The 19389-nt window shown below is 39.0% G+C and overlaps 1 protein-coding gene across 2 annotated transcripts; it reads right to left on the bottom strand.

The window, feature by feature from the left end:
* Window positions 1-76: 76 nt before the first annotated feature.
* On the bottom strand, window positions 77-16842 carry chfr (checkpoint with forkhead and ring finger domains, E3 ubiquitin protein ligase). 2 transcript variants are annotated; one of them, XM_052066999.1, is made up of 18 exons: window positions 16686-16842; window positions 16083-16207; window positions 15410-15509; window positions 14198-14307; window positions 14058-14117; window positions 13787-13978; window positions 13085-13165; window positions 12491-12635; window positions 12271-12425; window positions 10376-10538; window positions 9977-10188; window positions 9768-9872; window positions 4339-4422; window positions 4079-4149; window positions 3065-3152; window positions 2881-2988; window positions 2162-2234; window positions 77-1327 (listed from the first exon to the last, which is right to left on the bottom strand). In XM_052066999.1, exons 2-18 carry the CDS (start codon window positions 16189-16191, stop codon window positions 1285-1287), a joined length of 1899 nt encoding a protein of 632 aa, XP_051922959.1. In that variant the 5' UTR covers window positions 16192-16207; window positions 16686-16842; the 3' UTR covers window positions 77-1284. The 2 variants fall into 2 exon arrangements, with proteins under 2 accessions (XP_051922959.1, XP_051922961.1); XM_052067001.1 differs by having other exon boundaries at window positions 14198-14217.
* Window positions 16843-19389: the final 2547 nt, after the last annotated feature.

Genomic DNA, 19389 nt, shown 5'->3' with positions numbered 1-19389 from the left:
ATACTGTACATCAAGTGAACTAATACAAACAAAGATGTGATTAAGAGTCTAGACACACACTGGATGCCAACAAGACTGTTTTAACAGTTTCTTCTCACTTTTCTTCATATTCACCTAAAGTTCACACACCAACAAGTGTGTGTCTGTGTGTATTGGGTGGTGGGGGGTCAATTTGACTAATTTCTAACATTTTTAACAGTTAAGGCCTCTTGAGTCACTTATCTCTGACAAGAGGAACAACAGAGCGGTAACAACTAAACTGTTTTCAGAAACAGCATTTTTGACATAATGTGGAGGCACATCCCATTGCCCCCCAGGTGATGAGTATACAATTTTCTAATGTGTCATAAACATACACGGCTCTACATACTGAACTTCTACAGCAGCGTCATAAACCTGAGAAACAAGATAATATTTGGAACTATCCCAATCCTTTCCACTCACTAACCGTGTTCTCATTATAAAACAAGGGCCTCGAATGAAAATAATTTGCATAATGAGCAAAGTGGAGAATAAACTGCATCAGGTAAACGGAACAGATTTCCATTTCGAAAAACCACGGTTTCGACTGATTGTTCTGGTTAATTTGTTCAGCGAAAAACAGCTCTGTAAAAGTAATCAACTTCAGTTTAACATCAGCCTCAGCTTGATGCGCAACAACTGGCTGTTTGCGGCTTAGCCTTTATTACACGGCAACCCTTTGTGTGGGAATCAAGTCCTGTCCGTATGCAGCTACGTACTCATGCCTAGTAATCCCTGCCCGTGGCACTATGTGTCTTGCCAAAATGCAACTCAAGAGCATCACCCTGACGACTTTAATAATATGTAATATACATGGAAGCTATACTCTCAGAAAATGCATAACATCTGTATTTCACGTCATAGTTTCAATTAGTGCACACAGGGGAAGCTCTTCATTCTAAGACAGGAAATTTGTAAGACACTAAATTTGATCACAAACTATACACACATCAGCAGGTCTACATAAGGATTAGAGGATACGACGCACATTTGGCTGCTAATCTAAGCAAAGCGGTTGTCTGGTCTACCAGGAGACCCTAAAAAATGCAGCAGCCAGACAAAATATAAAATCAAACTCTCAACTCCCCCTTACCTAAACTGTAATGTGCATAAAGGTACTTCACATAGCCAAGTCCAATCTGAATGGATTTTTTTTAATTAATATTTTTGTGTGCATAACAGGGGGCCAGCTTCAGCAGGCAGAATGCTACCAGATGAGATGTGTCTCCGTTGTGCTGTGAGTTGAACAGCAGCTTTGTTCACTCAGCTCTTGAAGCGGGTCTGCTCACATATGTGGTTGAACTTCCTGAGATCAAGATAAATCATGAAGATAACATATTTTAGCCACAATTTCAACAGTGCCCACAGGAAGTATTTTGTCCAGCCTTGAGACCCACAATAATACAAGCACACCCTCTAGTGGTAAATGAGATAAAAATAAATCAAGTAGCAGAATAGACCTTTTGTTTTGCCACACTCCAGAGAGAAAAGCATTCTGGCGAAGTGCAGAAATAAGCACTTATGTGTGTATACATACATACATATATATCTCCAAGCCATGATAGACTTAACAATTTAGTTACCGTGTGTGAAAAATATATACACCGTGTGTGTATATACACACACACACACACACACACCATACATCATACATCATACATACACAATGATGAGAGACAATAAAATGAATGACATGCCGGCTCAGACATCATCCGGCCAAACAAGGTTTGCATCAGGTGCTGGGGAACCAGAGCACCTTGATGAAAAATGGGCTACTGGAAGAAAGCGGAGATCGGCGATATATATATATATATATATATATATATATATATATATATATATATATATATATATATATATATATATATATATGGATAAATACACAACCGCACGTTTTTTTTTAATGCGTCATGAAAGTGTCATGAAAGCTTGTCGTCACCAGTAACCAAGGGGTCTGAGCAAAATGTCATTCAAAAGCTGCAATACATGTAGGGTCTCTTCTAATCAGTCTAAAAAGGACTTTTGTACGGTGACTTTAGGGAACGCACATGGCTCAAGGTAATGCAAAAGGATCAACAAAAAGGTCTGATGTCAGCGTTGCAAAAAAGGAAACATCTCAAGTTGTATGTAAATGACTTACATCGCATGATGGGCTTTCACCTGTGTACGACAGTTACGTCCCCAGTAGCAGTCGGGCCGAGACAATACAGCAGCTGAGAGAAGGGAGATACATTTCAAGAGTAGTCTACGATAACAGAGGAACTCCACATAGCCAGCCACCTAGTCCAAAGACAGTAGCAGCATACAATTCAAAGAAATATTAATTTAAAATAAAAAAGTAAATTTATCTTCTGAGTGACCAACTTGCAGTTCTCAAAGATATCCAAGGGTGTGCTGTAGCTTTTGTCATGTCTGTTAATATGCAACGATATGTAAAAGACCAAAACGATCCAAGTTAATGCAATTCAAAGAAACAATTAATCATCAGCAACATCAAGCCGATCTACTGTATATATCTGGTGTAGAGCCCTCATGATGGATGATTTGATATCTATCTCAATAGACAAGGTGTGATACAATTTAAGGACGCAACGATTTTAAAAACTACAGTATTCTATTGTATTGTAAAATGTAACGATTTTTCAAATCACCCCGAAAGATGTAACACTGTAATACAGAGGGTCCTCGGTTTACAGTTCCACACCGTCACTGTTCGACACTAACGCGGTCTTAAAAACAACAGATTTGTCTGAAAGACACTTAAAAGCCACAATATAAAGCATTTAAATGAAAACGGGGAGTGTGGCAGCTAATAATAAAAAAACAAATGCAAATAACAAAAACTTGAGCACATCTGACCTGGTAGTTCAGACTTAGGAATGTTCTGTCTGTACTTGTACGCCAACTCCTTGAAGACCATCAGGCCGCAGCACACGCAAAGGATTGTATTTGCAGAAATACTTTGATCTAAGGAGATCGGTGGGATGCTGGTGACATTTCTTCATAGACAACATCCTAAATAGGCCGTGGTTTCAAGGCTCACCTGAAAGGCAAAATTTCCCCTGTTGCAAGTCATGCATAGTCTCCTTGAGCAGATCCCTCCATGTCTTGCCTCTGGAGGACAAATAATTCTGGCGCAAGGATAAAAAAGCACACATTGACAGATATGGTCGTAGGTTTCATTTTCAGCAGTTTTCATTCACTATTTAAGTCCGGAAAGGGCTACAATATTTGACTGAAAGAACTTTCTGTTCTTAGAGTTTCATCATGTGATTCGGGTCAATTATCAACACACAAACTACTATAACTCTAAAATAGAACCTAAAAGGGAAAAAGTGGCAGAGAGCTCTTCTACTGGTTTGATGGAAGTCCACTTCAAAGTGCACGGTCATGCTGAGGACCCACAGTGCAAAAGGCCTTTTAATACGTCTCAAAAACGCCTGGCTGACGTGATACCCGCATATTCCTTCTTAAAGCTCTTAAGTCATGAGTGACGCAATACATAAAACAATGAGTACACTAACGTATTAAGTGAGTATTAATATGCATATACTGAGGCTAACGAGGGTCCTTGTGTAACAAAGGATTTTGCAATTTATTTCCTATTAACCATTCAGACAAGGCATCAAATAGGCATACAGACGAGGCACAGACTCTGAAGAACTAGACAGCATTTTGAACAGTTCCCAAACATGAGTTGCGTTCAAGTGAACCAATATATTCGTTCTCAAGAAATTTTCACCGCATTGAATTGGTTAGTTTTGAAAAAAAAAAAAACATCAGTCCAAGTATTAGCAATTTGTGAACGAAAAAAACCCCCACCACATTTGGTCATAGGGGTTTTCCGCCAGCCAGCGGCGATATGTACAAACATCAAACATGAACCTATTTTGGTAAAAGGGATACAAATAAAAAAAAAAAATCCCCAATGCTCAATGTTCTGCATTTCTCCAGTTCCATGTTCAGCTGGTGAGTGCGCAACAGGAAGCACTGACTAAACCCACAGCAGCAGGGAAAAAACAGGATTTGGAAAAGGGGCGGCACGAGTCAAAGTCACCTTTAGGATCTCAGATTCATAGCTATTGTTATTCAGCACACCGTCCAAGCATTTGTCCGTCAGATTGAGCTCTGCAAGAAAATGGAAAGTGCAATACTTCTGGTCAGTTCATAAAGGTGATAAAATAAAGAATAATCAAATGTGTTTCGGTCAACACTGCAGTCAATGTTCTAAGCAGGTTACGAGTGCTGCGACATAAATGTGGCTTTCAGACAGCAGCTACTAAGCAGATTGATATCTTGTCAAAAACAGATCCATACCACTGACTCGAGCCAGGCAGCCTTGACAGCCAATCTTCTGGCAACCCCAATAAATGTGACAGAAAGGACGCTGGCACTGCGAACCTGCCAACAAACAATGCATCACACCTGCAGGCTGTGCAGAACAATAAATTCACCCCCAAAAAATCTGGCACGCTAACATTACTAAAATTGATTTATACAAAGATATATTAAAAAATAAAATATTTTTTTTAAAAAGTGTATTCCCTTGGCTTCTACAATGGAGTCACGTGATTTAATCCTGCCCGCTGATTCACAGAATGAAGACTTACCACTCCCTCTTCCGTCTATGCACACTGATTCGCGGAAGAAGGATTTCATCACTTTCTTCTAATTCGCCAAAAATCAGTGGATCCATTTGTTTTTACACAGGTCCGTTTTGGAGACAGTAGTAATCCACAATAATGTAAAACCGTACATCGTGACAGCAACTCTGACGATAATATCGAGGATGATACTTATCGCTCATCGCTGTGCACACACAAAGTATACATGCCATATGGTAACTATTACGAGATTCTTCTTTGCCAGTTATTCATGATAACCACCAATGGTCATGTCATGAAGTTTTTGGAACAGCTAAAACCAAAGTCCAAAAGTTGAAAAAGCAATGCGAGCGCAGGCCACTATGGCAAAGAAGAGGGAGTAGAATTTGATTTTCCGAACAGAAATATGTGTTAATGCTCACGGCAGACTTCACCCAGTAACCTTGGTCTGCCGGTCAACAATGATGTGAATATGACTGGGGCCTTAAGTGCTTGAGTGGAAATGGGTTCTGCACTAGCAACACTGAAATAATGTTATTTGTACTTTTAATATCCAAGCCAACTTAGTAATTGATGGAATTGAGGAAAAACCGGGAGAAACGTGGACTGAAACAGAGGAAAAAGTTCAAAAAATCCTTAAGGAGAAACTGCTGATACAGGGGCAAATTGAGGTGGAGAGAGCTCACCGCACAGGAAGACAAGACCCTGGAAGACCTCGACCAAGGCCAGTTGTGGTGAAATTTCTAAGATACAAGGACAGATCAAGGATCCTACAAAATGCAAAATATTTAAAAGGCTCCAACATCTACATTAACGAAGACTTTACAGATGCCGTACGACAAAAAAGAAAAGAGCTCCTCCCAAAATTAAAAGCTGCACATGACAGAGGGGAAACTGCCTACTTAAGACATAACAAACTTATTGTCCACCCCCGCACCAGTACTCCAACACAACAGGCTCGAGTTCAACACCATCAAGCAGCATACTGAGAATTTTTCACCACCCGACAATAAAAACTCTGACCCTACTGAAGCAGGAAATTCACATACCAAAAAACATGGACTTCGAATCCTTTGATGACCCTTCCAACCCTTTGATGACCTCCAACCCTACTGACCACAAGACGTTTGACCCTGAGAACAACTTGGACCCGGACAATAACTTTTTCAAGACCGACCGACCGCGAGGCAGCCAGCGACGACCGACCGTGAGGGAGCCAGTGATGACCGCGAGGAAGCCAGCGACGATTGCAGGGAAGCCAGCGACCGTGAGGAAGCCTGGAGACAACCAGCCTGCGACCACCGTGAGAGAGCCAACGACGACCGCAAGGGAGCGAGAGACGACCGAGAGGAAACCAGCGACGACTGCAGGGGAGCCAGTGACCGCGAGGGAGCCGGGAGACGGCGAGCCTGAGGCAGCCGGGAGACAACCAGCCACCGCGCGTGAGAGAGCCGGGAGGCAGCCAGCCGGCGAGCGTGAGGGAGTCGGCGACGACCGCGAGGGAGCCAGTGACCACGAGGGACCCAGTGATGACGGTGAGAGAGCGAGCGACGACAGCGAGGGAACCAACGACGGCCGTGAGGGAGCCATCGACGACCGTGTGGGAGCGGGAAATTCACATCCCAAAAACATGAACTTCCAACCCTTTGAAGATATTGACTATAAGCCATTCGATCCCGAGAACAATTTGGACCCAGACAATAACTTCTTCAACAACAAACAAAGGGTAACAAACTCTGACTATTACCTGGATGAACAATTCAACACTAATATAAAATTGGAAAATGCACTTTCGGTAATACACTTAAACAGTAGAAGTCTCTATAAAAACTTCACAAAAATTAAAGAATACCTGACTAAATTCAATAAATTTAAAATAATTGCCATATCAGAAACTTGGCTTGATGAAGATAAACCAGCTGAAATGGAAATAGAAGGTTATGAAATGTTTGCAACTAATAGAGAAAACAAAAAAGGAGGGGGGGTTGCAATATATGTAGACAAAGCACTTAAATGCAGTAAAATCGAGAGATTGACAAACACAATAGAAAATCTAATGGAATGTCTAACCATTGAAATACACAATAAAAAGGCATCAAATATCATCATAAGTTGCATCTATAGGACACCAGGAACATGTATTGACACATTCAATAAAAAACTAACAGATATGCTCAGTTACTACAACGATAAGAAAACACGAATAATATGTGGTGACTTTAACATTGACTTATTAAACCCAAATAGACACAAAAAAACAACTGACTTCATAAATACTATGTACAGCAACAGCTTTTTCCCAGTAATCCTGAAACCTAGCAGAATAACAGTTGACACGGCCACATTAATAGATAACATATTTATAAATAAGATTGATCATAAAATGGAAAGTGGACTTCTCATTAATGACATAAGTGACCACCTGCCTGTTTTTGCAGTTTTTCATAATTATTTCGATAGAAAAGCTAAATCAACAACTTGTATAACAGAAATAAGACTAAGAACCCAACGTTCCATCGATGCCTTTAAGCAAGACCTAGAAAAACAAAACTGGACCGAGGTCTACTCAAACGAAGACCCAAATACAGCGTTTGAAGTATTTCAGTCTACCATAATCTTCTTATATGATAAACATTTTCCATTAACTAAAGTTTCCAAAAAGTATAAAGACCCAAGTAAGCCATGGATAACGAAAGGCATAGAAAACGCATGTAAAAAGAAAAACAATTTATATAAATTGTTTTTAAAATTCAGAACTGAAGAAGCAGAAAAAAAATATAAGACCTATAAAAATAAATTAGTAAATATTATAAGAACCAGTAAAAGAGATCATTATCATGCACTATTAGAGCAGAATAAAGGTAACACACAAGAAATATGGAAAATACTTAACCAAGTAATCAGAAATAGTCCTAAAAAAATGGATTATCCAGAGTATTTTATCAAAGGCAAAAATACTATTTTGGAAAAAACTGCAGAAATAGCAACTGAATTTAATGAGTATTTTGTCAACATCGGCAGTAACCTAGCAAAACAAATTCCTGATCCAACAGACCTGTTTGAAGTGGATAGATACGTAGAAAAAAACTCCTCCACGATGTTCCTTACTGCAGTAAAACAAGAAGAAGTATCAAATATTATAAAAACTTTTAAAAATAAAAAGTCAACTGATTGCTTTAATATTGATATGACAATAATCAAGCAGATTATAGAATATGTAGTGCGACCTTTCACACACATATGCAACCTGTCATTCAAAGCTGGTATCTTTCCATTTAAAATGAAAATTGCTAAAGTTATTCCAATCTATAAAAGTGGAGAAAAACATCTGTTTACAAATTATAGACCAATATCACTACTACCACAATTTTCAAAAATATTAGAAAAACTATTTTCTCGCAGACTTGATAGTTTTATACAAAAGCATGCGCTGTTAAGTGAGAATCAATATGGCTTCAGGGAAAAACGGACCACCTCAATGGCAGTTATGGAGTTTGGGGAAGCAATAGCCACTAATATAGACAACAAAGAATTTACTGTTGGGGTTTTCCTAGATCTAAAAAAAGCTTTTGACACAATAGATCACAGTATATTATTGAAAAAACTAGAAAGATATGGCATTAGAGGTGTAGCTTATAAATGGATAAAAAGTTATTTAGAAAACAGATATCAGTACGTGCAACTCAACAATAAAAAAACGAATCAACTGAAAATCACTCACGGAGTACCTCAGGGGTCAGTGCTTGGTCCAAAACTATTCATCTTATATATAAATGATATCTGCAAGGTCTCAAAACTATTTAAATGTCCTATTTGCTGATGATACAACTTTCTACTGTTCTGGAATAAATCTGAAACAGCTCCTGACAACCGTAGAAAACGAATTAAACAAATTAAAAAACTGGTTCGACAGAAATAAATTGTCACTTAACCTGAAAAAATCGAAGTCAATTGTTTTTGGCACAAGACCAATCAAACACCAAGCTAAAATTATGGTAAACTCAATTGAAATAGAAAGAGCGTATGAAACCAAGTTTCTCGGATTAGTAATAGACTCAAAACTATGTTGGAAACCACATATCGATAACGTAAAAAGAAAAATGGCCAAGACCGTAGGGATCCTCTGCAAAACCAAGGAAGTGCTAAATAAGAGATCCTTGTACACATTATACACTTCATTATTATTACCATACATGACCTACTGTGTGGAAATATGGGGAAATGCCTGCAAAACAAACACACTCCCTATTCTCAAACTACAAAAAAAAAGCAATTCGAATTATTAATAGATCAAAATATACGGAACCCACAAATCCACTATTTATTAAATTAAATACGATGAAATTTTATGACCTGGTTGACTTTAAAATCGCCCAATTAATGTACAAAGCACACAATAACCTGCTCTGCCAAAACATTCAGAAGTTTTTTGAAATTCGAGAAAGCAACTATGAATTAAGAGGTACCAACTTATTCAAAAAACTCAAAACAAGAACAAACATCAAGCAAAGAAGTGTATCTAGCAAAGGTGTTAATCTGTGGAACAATCTCGAAACGGACCTAAAAATGAGTAAATCGCTTGCTGAGTTCAAAAACAAATTCAAAAAAATAGTACAAACAACCTACACCAATCAGAGTTAAAATGATAAATACTAAACATTAAATATAATGATAAATCAGAACTAAGTTGATAAATAGAGAAAGGTATTGCAATACCCATTATGAATACAAGAGAAAATTGACACAAGAGTGCCAGGGTGAGGATGTATATAATCTCGATACAAACCAAAAGTTGTGAAAATATCACGGTTAAGGCTAAAGTATGAGCCTTAATGGAGACTTCTTATTACTTTTTCTTTTCTGATTGATATAAAAATGATTTAGTAGATATAAACACATAACGGGGTAGGACTAGATAAGTTTTTTTACTTCATCCTACTCCCTTGAACATAATAACTGTGTTGAATGAAGACTGATTTCTTTCTTTTACTTTTTTATCTACCTTATTTTCTGTCAAATTATTACTGTATATGTTTTATGTTCAATAAACAAACCAAACCAAACCAAACCAAACTTTCTGTGTATTGCCCCAAGTGCATGCTTGTTCACTCAATTGTCTTAAACAGTAAACTAAGCACTTACATTGCTGCTGGCTGTTCAACTCAGCCCGTCTATCTGGCATTGGCTGCAGGCAGCAGCTACACATCAGATGACAGCCTAGAGGGTGACAGCGGTACTCCAGAGGAACTGCAAACAATGATAGGGATGTTCCTGTTTTTTATTGTGTTTTGTTGTTGTTGTTTTTGTTTTTTTTTAAGAAGGGAGTTCGAGGAAAGGATAGAATCTGATACCTGGTGGGTTGTCAGACGAAGTTGAGGGCTGTTCCCCGAAAGACTTTGCAGAACCTTCTTCTGCAGCTGGTGTGATAGGAGGTGGAAGAGGAGGAGACACTTGAGGTGGGGCTGGCAGACCTGGAAGCCAGTAGTTTGAGCCTGTGGCAAACAGCCTCTGACCGACCTCTTTCCTGTAGCCTGGACACTGCCTGCAGATTATTAGAGGCTGACTGAAAAACAAACAAAAATACAAATTGGTGCTCTTCATAATCAAAAAGAAACACAAGCATACTGTATTAATGACTACATTTATCAAGGACATTGCCATTTCTATTGTGGTGTTGTAGTTGAGGTAATATTGCAAAAGGACAATTTAAAAATCAAATATAAAGCTGTTGCAGCAGCCAAAACTTTTACCTAATGTCAGAAGAGTCGCTGTCATTGTCAGAGAATTCAAAAGGGTAATCTGAACTGCCCTCCTCGTCGGATAAACAACGCTCAACTTTTGGCTGCAAAATGTCTTGAGTAATCTTGTTGCGGCTGTCCATGCTCTTCACATCCTCCTCACTGCGACACTTGTCTGTACAACAGATGACCACACTTAGTTTGTTTGTACTTTGCAAGTATACAGGGTCCCCACTCTTCCTCTTGCTGCTTCTTATTTATGGACCTTTTAAGGACTTTTGGGTGCTAATTTAGCAATTTCTAAGGACCGTTTCTCCATTCAGCAGGGGATTCACGGTGGATTTAATGCCCGCTCAGCAATATGTGGGCTGAACAGAAAGCCACATACCACTGAGCTGGTGTTCAAATCATTGCTGCCAAAGGCACATCTTTATTATTAGGGGCAAATAGCTAACCCTTTATTTGACATACTGAATGTCAAATATCAAATGTATGAATGTCAATTTTTTTTAATTCACTCTCAAAGAAAGTACACCAAGAAAAAAATTAATTTAGAAAATATAAAACTTCAATTTATTTTCAAATAAAGATAAACATTTCAGGATTTTTATTGATTTTAGAAGCTTTCCTTGAAAATTAAGGACAATTAAGAACATCATTTTACAACCTTTTTATGAATTCTTATGAACTTTAAGGACACGTGGGATCTCTTGTTATAAAAATTAAAGATGTTACGCACCTTATTTTCTGTCAAATTATTACTGTATATGTTTTATGTTCAATAAACAAACAAACAAACTCATGTGGGTGCCTTTTTAAAACAAGATGATAGCACTTACATTTTGATTATGTCAAAGGAAATAGGGACAATGTTGTACACAGATAAAGAAAACATACAGTAATTACTCAGGTATATCGTGAATTTGATTCTGTCAACATTTGTATGGAGCATAACCTTTTCCATCTGCATTTTAAACCATAGCCCCCTCCCCCGCCTTTATTGACCTCTCCCTTTATATGTATATCTTGAATGACTGTCCTATTTGTATTGATTATAATTTTTCTGTTCACTGTTATTTTTTTCACCTCACTGTATTTCTTGAAAAGTTGTCCAACCACAGATTATGAACGAGGCTTTGTCTTTCATTTTATTTTATGGATTGGATTGGATAAATGTTATTGTCAAATGTACTGTATGTGTAACATACAGCACAGATGAAATTTCTTCTCTCTCAACATAAAACAAATTTAAATTCATTTTTGTGTGTGTTCTATACAAATTATGTACTTCATGAACAAACGGAAAATGATTATAGACAATTTTCAGGAAACTGCTACATTTGGATATGAGGGAACCCCCAAAAAATAAATATATTATGGATTACATATCGGGCGACCCGGTAGCCAAGTGGTTAGCAGGTCGGCTTCACAGTGCAGAGGTACCGGGTTCGATTCCAGCTCAGGCCTTCCTGTGTGGAGTTTGCATGTTCTCCCCGGGCCTGCGTGGGTTTTCTCCGGGTGCTCCGGTTTCCTCCCACATTCCAAAAACATGCATTGCAGGCTGATTGAACACTCTAAATTGTCCCTAGGAGTGAGTGTGAGTGCGAATGGTTGTTTGTTTCTGTGTGCTCTGCGATTGGTTGGCAACCAATTCAGGGTGTCCCCCGCCTACTGCCCGAAGACAGCTGGGATAGGCTCCAGCACCCCCCGCGACCCTAGTGAGGATCAAGCGGCTCGGAAGATGAATGAATGAATGAATGAATGGATTACATATCTTTAAAATTAATTGGCCGATTACTATGTAATTTTTTTTCTTCTGCCAAATATCAGAATCATCCAAAAAATAAATCCCTATCAGTCGGGCCCTATGACGAAAGACAGCAATATTAATTGTACTATATGCTAACCTGGGTGTTGGATGAGGTAGGCTTCTACCAGGTTGTTGAGGATGTGGTTCTTACGGATCCTTTCCACAGGGCAGCGGCACGTAGGACAAAAAGAAGATCGTTCCATCCAGCCTGAGTAGCAGGCAGCACAGAACGTGTGCATGCAAGGTTGCAAGCTAACGGAAAGAGAAACCATAAATGGGTACTCGGCACATGAACCTCACCTTCGTTGGGGTTTTACCTGACGCAGTCATAAAGGAGGTCCTGGCAAATGATGCATGTCAGAGACTCCTCCATCTTATCTGTCTTGGTCTCCTCTGCTGGTGCTTGAGCCATAACACTTCCAGTTGATGATGTTGTCTCTATGACGGATGAGGGTTCTATCTCTGGAAATACAATAAAGTCAGTGATAACTTATTTGCGGGTCATGTTGCCTTCTCAACAAAAACACAAAACAAAAGAACGAACAAACAAACAAAAAAAGGTATAAATGGAGCTAGTTTGTCATGGTCACAGAATCAATAAATCAATTCCATGTGACATAACCAACTGAAATTAAACAATTAAACAGTGTTATAATAATGCACGCAGTTATTTTTGCCTTTACCAGGCATGTACAGACGGAGACAATTTCCTTTACGGGATTCATTCATTCATCTTCCTAACCGCTTGATCCTCACTAGGGTCGCGGTCCTTTACGGGATTAATAAACATATTCTTCGTGGATAGAAATATGCATAAGGTATAGTATATGTTTCATTAGGAAAGAAAAAACTGTCAGGACAGTTTTATACTATTGTATGCATGTGAGGACAAAAGCCAGCAACTAACACACCAGTTTTTCTCTTCTTGCATTCTGGCTCCAAATCGTTGTGAGCTTTCTCTGGTGTTTGGGCCACATTGCTTGACTGGCTGCCTGTTGAGGTAGAAAAAAATACAGTTGAGCTACTTTTGGCTCAATTCATCAACCCAGAGTGTTGTCAGGTCATTTGAAAAATGAGATCATGTCACGAAAATAAGATAATAATAATAATAATAATACAGAAATGTCTAAAAAAGGAAAAAACAATCTTCAGGTAAACATAAAACTCTGTTGTTCCATTAATTTGGTATCTTTTCAAATTATGTTCAGGTCTGATTCAGACTTCAGGAAACATTGTTTTGCCCCCAACTGAGCCCACTTAGGATACTGCTTGAAGCGAAAAATTACATGAAATCTGATCTGAATCAGGAGTCTTCAAGTGGATTTACACAGAATATCAAATTGGGATTTAATGAGGACTAGCTTTAAAAACGTTAATCTGAGCTGCCCTCATCATAAACACATTACCTTAAAGTTTACATATGCATTTGAAGTGAGATACTGTGTTCAATAAACACTTAAAATAGCAATATCTAGACTGGTAACACTCAATATCTCAGGGTATGGACAGACAACCATCCACAACTATACCCAGTTGTAGAGTTCAATTAAGATAACATGCTTATTTTGGAACATTGGAGTACACTAGAGGAGCATTTTAGTAAAATAACCCACCAGACTTAAGACATGCACTGGCTGATGGAAGTCCAGGTGTAAAAGGTTGCTCAAAACAGAGGTGGGAAGTAGAGGTGGACGGCTGAGGTTCTTCTCGATTTATATCCCGAGGAGCTTTTGTGAGCATGACAGGCTCCACAGACAGCATCATCTCGGAGGATGCAAGGACAGCAGGATCGTGGAATGACAAATCTGAGGTTCAGTTGCAAATTGGACGGTTACTTTAAGGCATTCTCAGCAGACATGTCACATCAGTACTTTAACTACTTACTCTGATCATCTTGCAAAACACCGTGCTCTGTTTGGATTGCGTGGTATACATAAGCAATATCTGCAAGAACATAGTGTCAGTTTTTGCTTGTTATAAATCCAAAGAGTAAGAAAATATGGAATACAGTGGGGGGTACTTACTTTCCTCAGGTTCATTTTTCCTGTATACAAAGTAGATGACGTCACCATTTTGAAGCATATGAGTTTGTTTTTTGACCAGTTTGGCCATGTTGATCACTGTACCATTGGTGCTAAAAGATAAGATAAGATAACCTTTATTTGTCCCACAGTGGGGAAATTTGCAGTCGACAGCAACAACATTGGGGGGTATGGGGGGTTAGAGAAGGAAAAAAACAAAGGAAAACCAATATGTATGTCAGTGAACAAAATAAATGTATTACTTTTTCGATTAATAAAAAATTAACTAAAAAATGGCTTCTTATTTTTCTCTAAAATTCTTTACGGGCAATATAATAAAGCTCAGTTTTGATTGACATTGTCATCAAGGTATTATTGTCATTACTCAGTATTGTCAATGTGTCATTTTTTACTACACCGAGAGCTGCTGTCAAGCATTTTCGTAACTTAATTATCTACACTTATACAATCTGATGTGTTCTAAACATGAGAATTTGTGGTTGTTATGCAATAGGAGAAGAATAAATAAATACAGGAAACATTCATTGCCAAATTGACAAACAACCATTACCATTCATAAAAATTCAGAGCACCCAATAAACTTGAAATGCATGTTTTTGGAACATGGGAGGAAACCGCATTATGAGGAGAAAATCCACGCAGGCGAGGGGAAAACACGCAAAGTGCACACAGGAAGATCAGAGCCCAGATTCAAAACAATGACCTCTGAACTGTGTGGTGAATGCTAACCAGTCATCCACTGTGTCACCATTTAATAAAAAATATACTGTAGATATTTGTTAAATCAATGACATTAGATGTGGTCAGAACCACTTTCAACGGAGTCTGAATAGCACCTTCATGGGAGCTTTACTGAGTGCTAATTTACAGCAATGTAATAACAAATAATTATTTACAAATTATAGTAATAACAAATATCATCACTACAAATACTGCAAATTAAAACCACAATATACATGACAAATATTGTTGGAAAACTATAAACAAATCATATAACATGTTGTTTGGAGGTATGCGCTCTCCTGAGTGCAACATTTTTTTTATACTTGGAGTACCTAAAGCTGTAACTGGGAAACACGCATCATTGGATTCGTTATTGCCAGTGAAGTAAATGTTATCCAATATCAACTGGAAAATAAAACATTGCCCAATTTCTACTCTTGTAAAGTAGAAATGGCTGACGAGAAATCATACCTCATGTCTTCAAGCCACACCTGCCCTGAGTTTTCATCTTGTACAATCTTGCAGTGCTCCCCCGAGACCAGTTTATTGGCAGGAAAGGCCAAATCACATCCTGCCACAATTACAACATGACACAAAAACACATTGAATGAAATGAAGATTAACTGTAAATGTCCTCAGAAGTAAGATAACTCTCAAAACAATCAGTATCAAAAGCTTAACGGATTGTTCTGACTGAATCCCTACAAATGAGCACAGCAATAAAATCAACTTTTTCCAAAACTGTGCAGGCATTTAATTATCAACTATGCCCAGCACAGACAGCGCTTCTCCAATTAAGGCTAGACATTTTGCATAGCAAAAAGCGCAGAGCCCCACAAGCTCTTCAACAACAAATAATGAAATACAGACCCATACAAAAAAATACCTAATTAAAATTCAGCACACATGTTCAAAATGGAGGTCTTTTGTTATAGTCACAAGAGGCTGTCTAAGTTTGCAGGACTGAAGGCTTTGTTTCGTGCAGGGGGGAAGTTTTTAAGGCCTCAGACACTGACAGCAATGTCTGCTTTACAGACAGTTGTCGTGAGACTACAATGGGCACATTCAAAGCAAAACATCAGAAATACTGGTGTTATGTTTAAAGCAAACCTGTTATTCCTTAACCTAAAGTGGCTACGCTCACCCTTTTTCCGACCTATGGTGCATTCCCTGTTGAAAAGCAGCACTTCAGTTCCACTGGAATCCACTTTGACCAGCTTTCCCCATGGTGTCCCCCTTCTGTGACTGTCCATCTCCCAATATTCGGAACTAAAATGGGGTTACGTGGGTCGTTGTTGGTATTCATGCACAGTGCAGACAAAATCAGAAATCATAATAATCAGACAGCAATATACAGTCTTAACGATTTTTACGATTTAATACGATTTTCATTCAACATAGAATCCGTCCCATGCAATTCCAAACTGAAACACTTGTAAACGCCAAAATATCATATCGAAACCCAGCAAGCTTCCATGACGTCACTTACTCATCCAAAAAAAAGTTGCGCCTTGTTGCGTGACAAACTGGAGAAAACAAAATATTATCCCAAACCGAAACGAACAGTTTGTATATGTGTCGCAATTACAAATGCGGTGGTGAGCACAAATCTCTCACACCGACAACTCCGATCAGGCGAGGAAACTACAGCGTTTGCTAACAATAGCAGATATTCATGATGTTCATTATCGGGAATCAAACGTAACGTAACACTTGAGTGATACACATTCCGAAAGTGTAACTGTACCGTCAAAAGATGAGTTTGTTATCCCAACAATTCTGTCGACTAGTTCAACTGGTCGTCATGTTACAACAAGGAACAGGCACCACTTCCTGCCAAGCAGTGTTGACATTTTGTTACCGTGAGCAGCCGAAGAGGAGCGATGCTTGGGATTTGTAGTCCAACCCGCAAGTCCACGACGTCACAAACCATCGTCGTAAACACTAGCATCATGTGCTTTCGGTTATAGGTTAGCCATAGTTCTCCACAGGGCTTTTCTCTTTTTGCATTTGATTTAAACTTAAAAACTAAGATTCACAGGGTATTGACAACGACATACTTGCCATTCATTCTACAATATTTTGTTGTTGTTGTGACGAGCTTGTTGTGGTGTAGAACAACAATGAGAGCTGTATCAAATGATTTGGTTTATCTCATTTGATTGCACTAGAAAAAAATATATATATTAGGCCTTCAATCTCTGGTGTTACATATAACAATTACAATCGCAATCGAGCCTATAGTGATAAAAAACAGCAAACAACGAGCTAATATCACGAATAAAACACAAACACCGCGCACACACACACACACACACACAGGTGTGACATTATGGTCTGACAGACCTTGAAACGGTAACATAGCACAAATGAAAGTAAATATTACACACGGGGGAAGAGGGGCAGCTTCATTTCTGCTCATATCCTTTATTTACTTTTACCACTTAATTGAACGGTCAGTCAGTCATCTTCCGAGCCGCTCGATCCTCACTAGGGTCGCGGGGGGTGCTGGAGCCTATCCCAGCTGTCTTCGGGCAGTAGGCGGGGGACACCCTGAATCGGTTGCCAGCCAATCACAGGGCACACAGAGACGAACAACCATCCAAACTCACATTCACACCTTGGGACGATTTAGAGTGTTCAATCAGCCTGCCACGCATGTTTTTGGAACGTGGGAGGAAACCGGAGCACCCGGAGAAAACCCACGCAGGCCCGGGGAGAACATGCAAACTCCACACAGGGAGGCCGAAGCTGGAATCGAACCTGGTACCTCTGCACTGTGAAGCCGACGTGCTAACCACTGGACTACCGGGCCTAATTGAACGGTGTTGTTTCTTTTTCTTCTTTCTTTCTACCCACATTATTGCTGCTGTAGGCTGTAAATTTCCCCAATGTGGGACAAATAAAGAAAATCTTAATCTTATCATGATGATGATTAGTATCCATCCATCCATTCATCTTCTGATCCGCTTATCCTCACCAGGCTCACAGGGCACGCTGGAGCCTATCCCAGCTGTGTTTGGGCAGTAGGTGGGCTACACCTTGAACTGGTTGCCACCCAGTGATGATGATGATGATGATGATGAAAAGCTGATCTGCTAGCAGACAAACGAAGGACGATTTGGAATCAGTGCAAACACTCTTCTAGAAATGTTTTCTTGCATCCCTGATTTAAAAATGGAAAAATGTTGACAAGTGTTATTATCATATTTGAATTTATATGATTATTTTAAATACAGACATCGATCCATTCATTTTCTAGTCTGCTTATCCTCACGACTGGTTAGCACATTTGCCTCACAGTGCAGAGGTGCAGGGTTCGATTCCGGTCTCTGGCCTGTGTGGAGTTTGCATGTTCTCCTCGTGTGAGGGTGGATTTTCTCCAGGCACTCTGGTTTCCTCCCACATTCCAAAAAAATGCATGGCAGGTTGATGGAACACTCTAAATCAGGGGTCTCCAACGTGGTGCCCGCGAGCACCAGGTAGCCCGTGAGGACCACACCAGTAGCCCGCCAGTGCTAGGATTGTGATTTGCTCGTAGAAATTATGATTTAAAAATGCAAACATGGGCAGTATTATAGATTCTATAGCTACCTATTTAGCTATCTAACTAGCTAGCTACAGTATACATCTAGCTAGCTAATGTTCTAATATTATTAAATGTAATTTGTACAAATGTTATTTCAGACGTGTATCAATTTGGTAGCCCTTCACACAATCAGGACACATGAAGTAGCTCTCACTCTCAAAAAGTTTGGTGACCCCTGCTCTAAATTGTCCCTAGAGTGAGTGTGAGTGTGTATGGTTGTTTGTTTATGTGTGTCCTGCGATTGGCTGGCAACCAGTTCGGGGTGTACCCCACCTCCTGTCCAAAGAGGCTTGGATAGGCTCCAGCACACCTGCAACCTTTGTTTGTTTGTTGAACATAAACCATATACAGTAATAATTTGACAGAAAATAAGGTGGATAAAAAAGTAAAAAGAAAGAAATCAGTCTTCATTCAACACAGTTATTATGTTCAAGGGAGTAGGAAGAAGTAAAAAACGTATCTAGTCCTACCCCGTTATGTGTTTATATCTAATAAATCATTTTTATATCAATCGGAAAAGAAAAAAGTAAGAAGAAAGAAGTCTCCATTAAGGCTCATACTTTTCCATTAACCGTGATATTTTTACAACTTTTAAGTTGTAAAAATGATGATATTTTTACATCCGTTTATCGCGAAGATAAACAGATTAGAAAATGGATGGCTGGATGGATACAATCTGAAAACCAAAATCCGGTCAGATTACCTTTGAACGACTGGTCCAAAAGTTTAGTTCTGGATCAGGCTGATCCAATCCAAATTGCTTTGAGCTGACCAGATAAATATACCTACCGGTACTCTGCACTTTCAATCTGTTAGGATGAATGCTGACAATTGTTGGCTATATTTATTACAATATACTAAT

The sequence above is a fragment of the Hippocampus zosterae genome, chromosome 6, assembly GCF_025434085.1.
Source record: "Hippocampus zosterae strain Florida chromosome 6, ASM2543408v3, whole genome shotgun sequence".
Lineage (NCBI taxonomy): Eukaryota > Metazoa > Chordata > Actinopteri > Syngnathiformes > Syngnathidae > Hippocampus > Hippocampus zosterae.
This window is presented reverse-complemented; position numbering and strand designations above follow the sequence as displayed.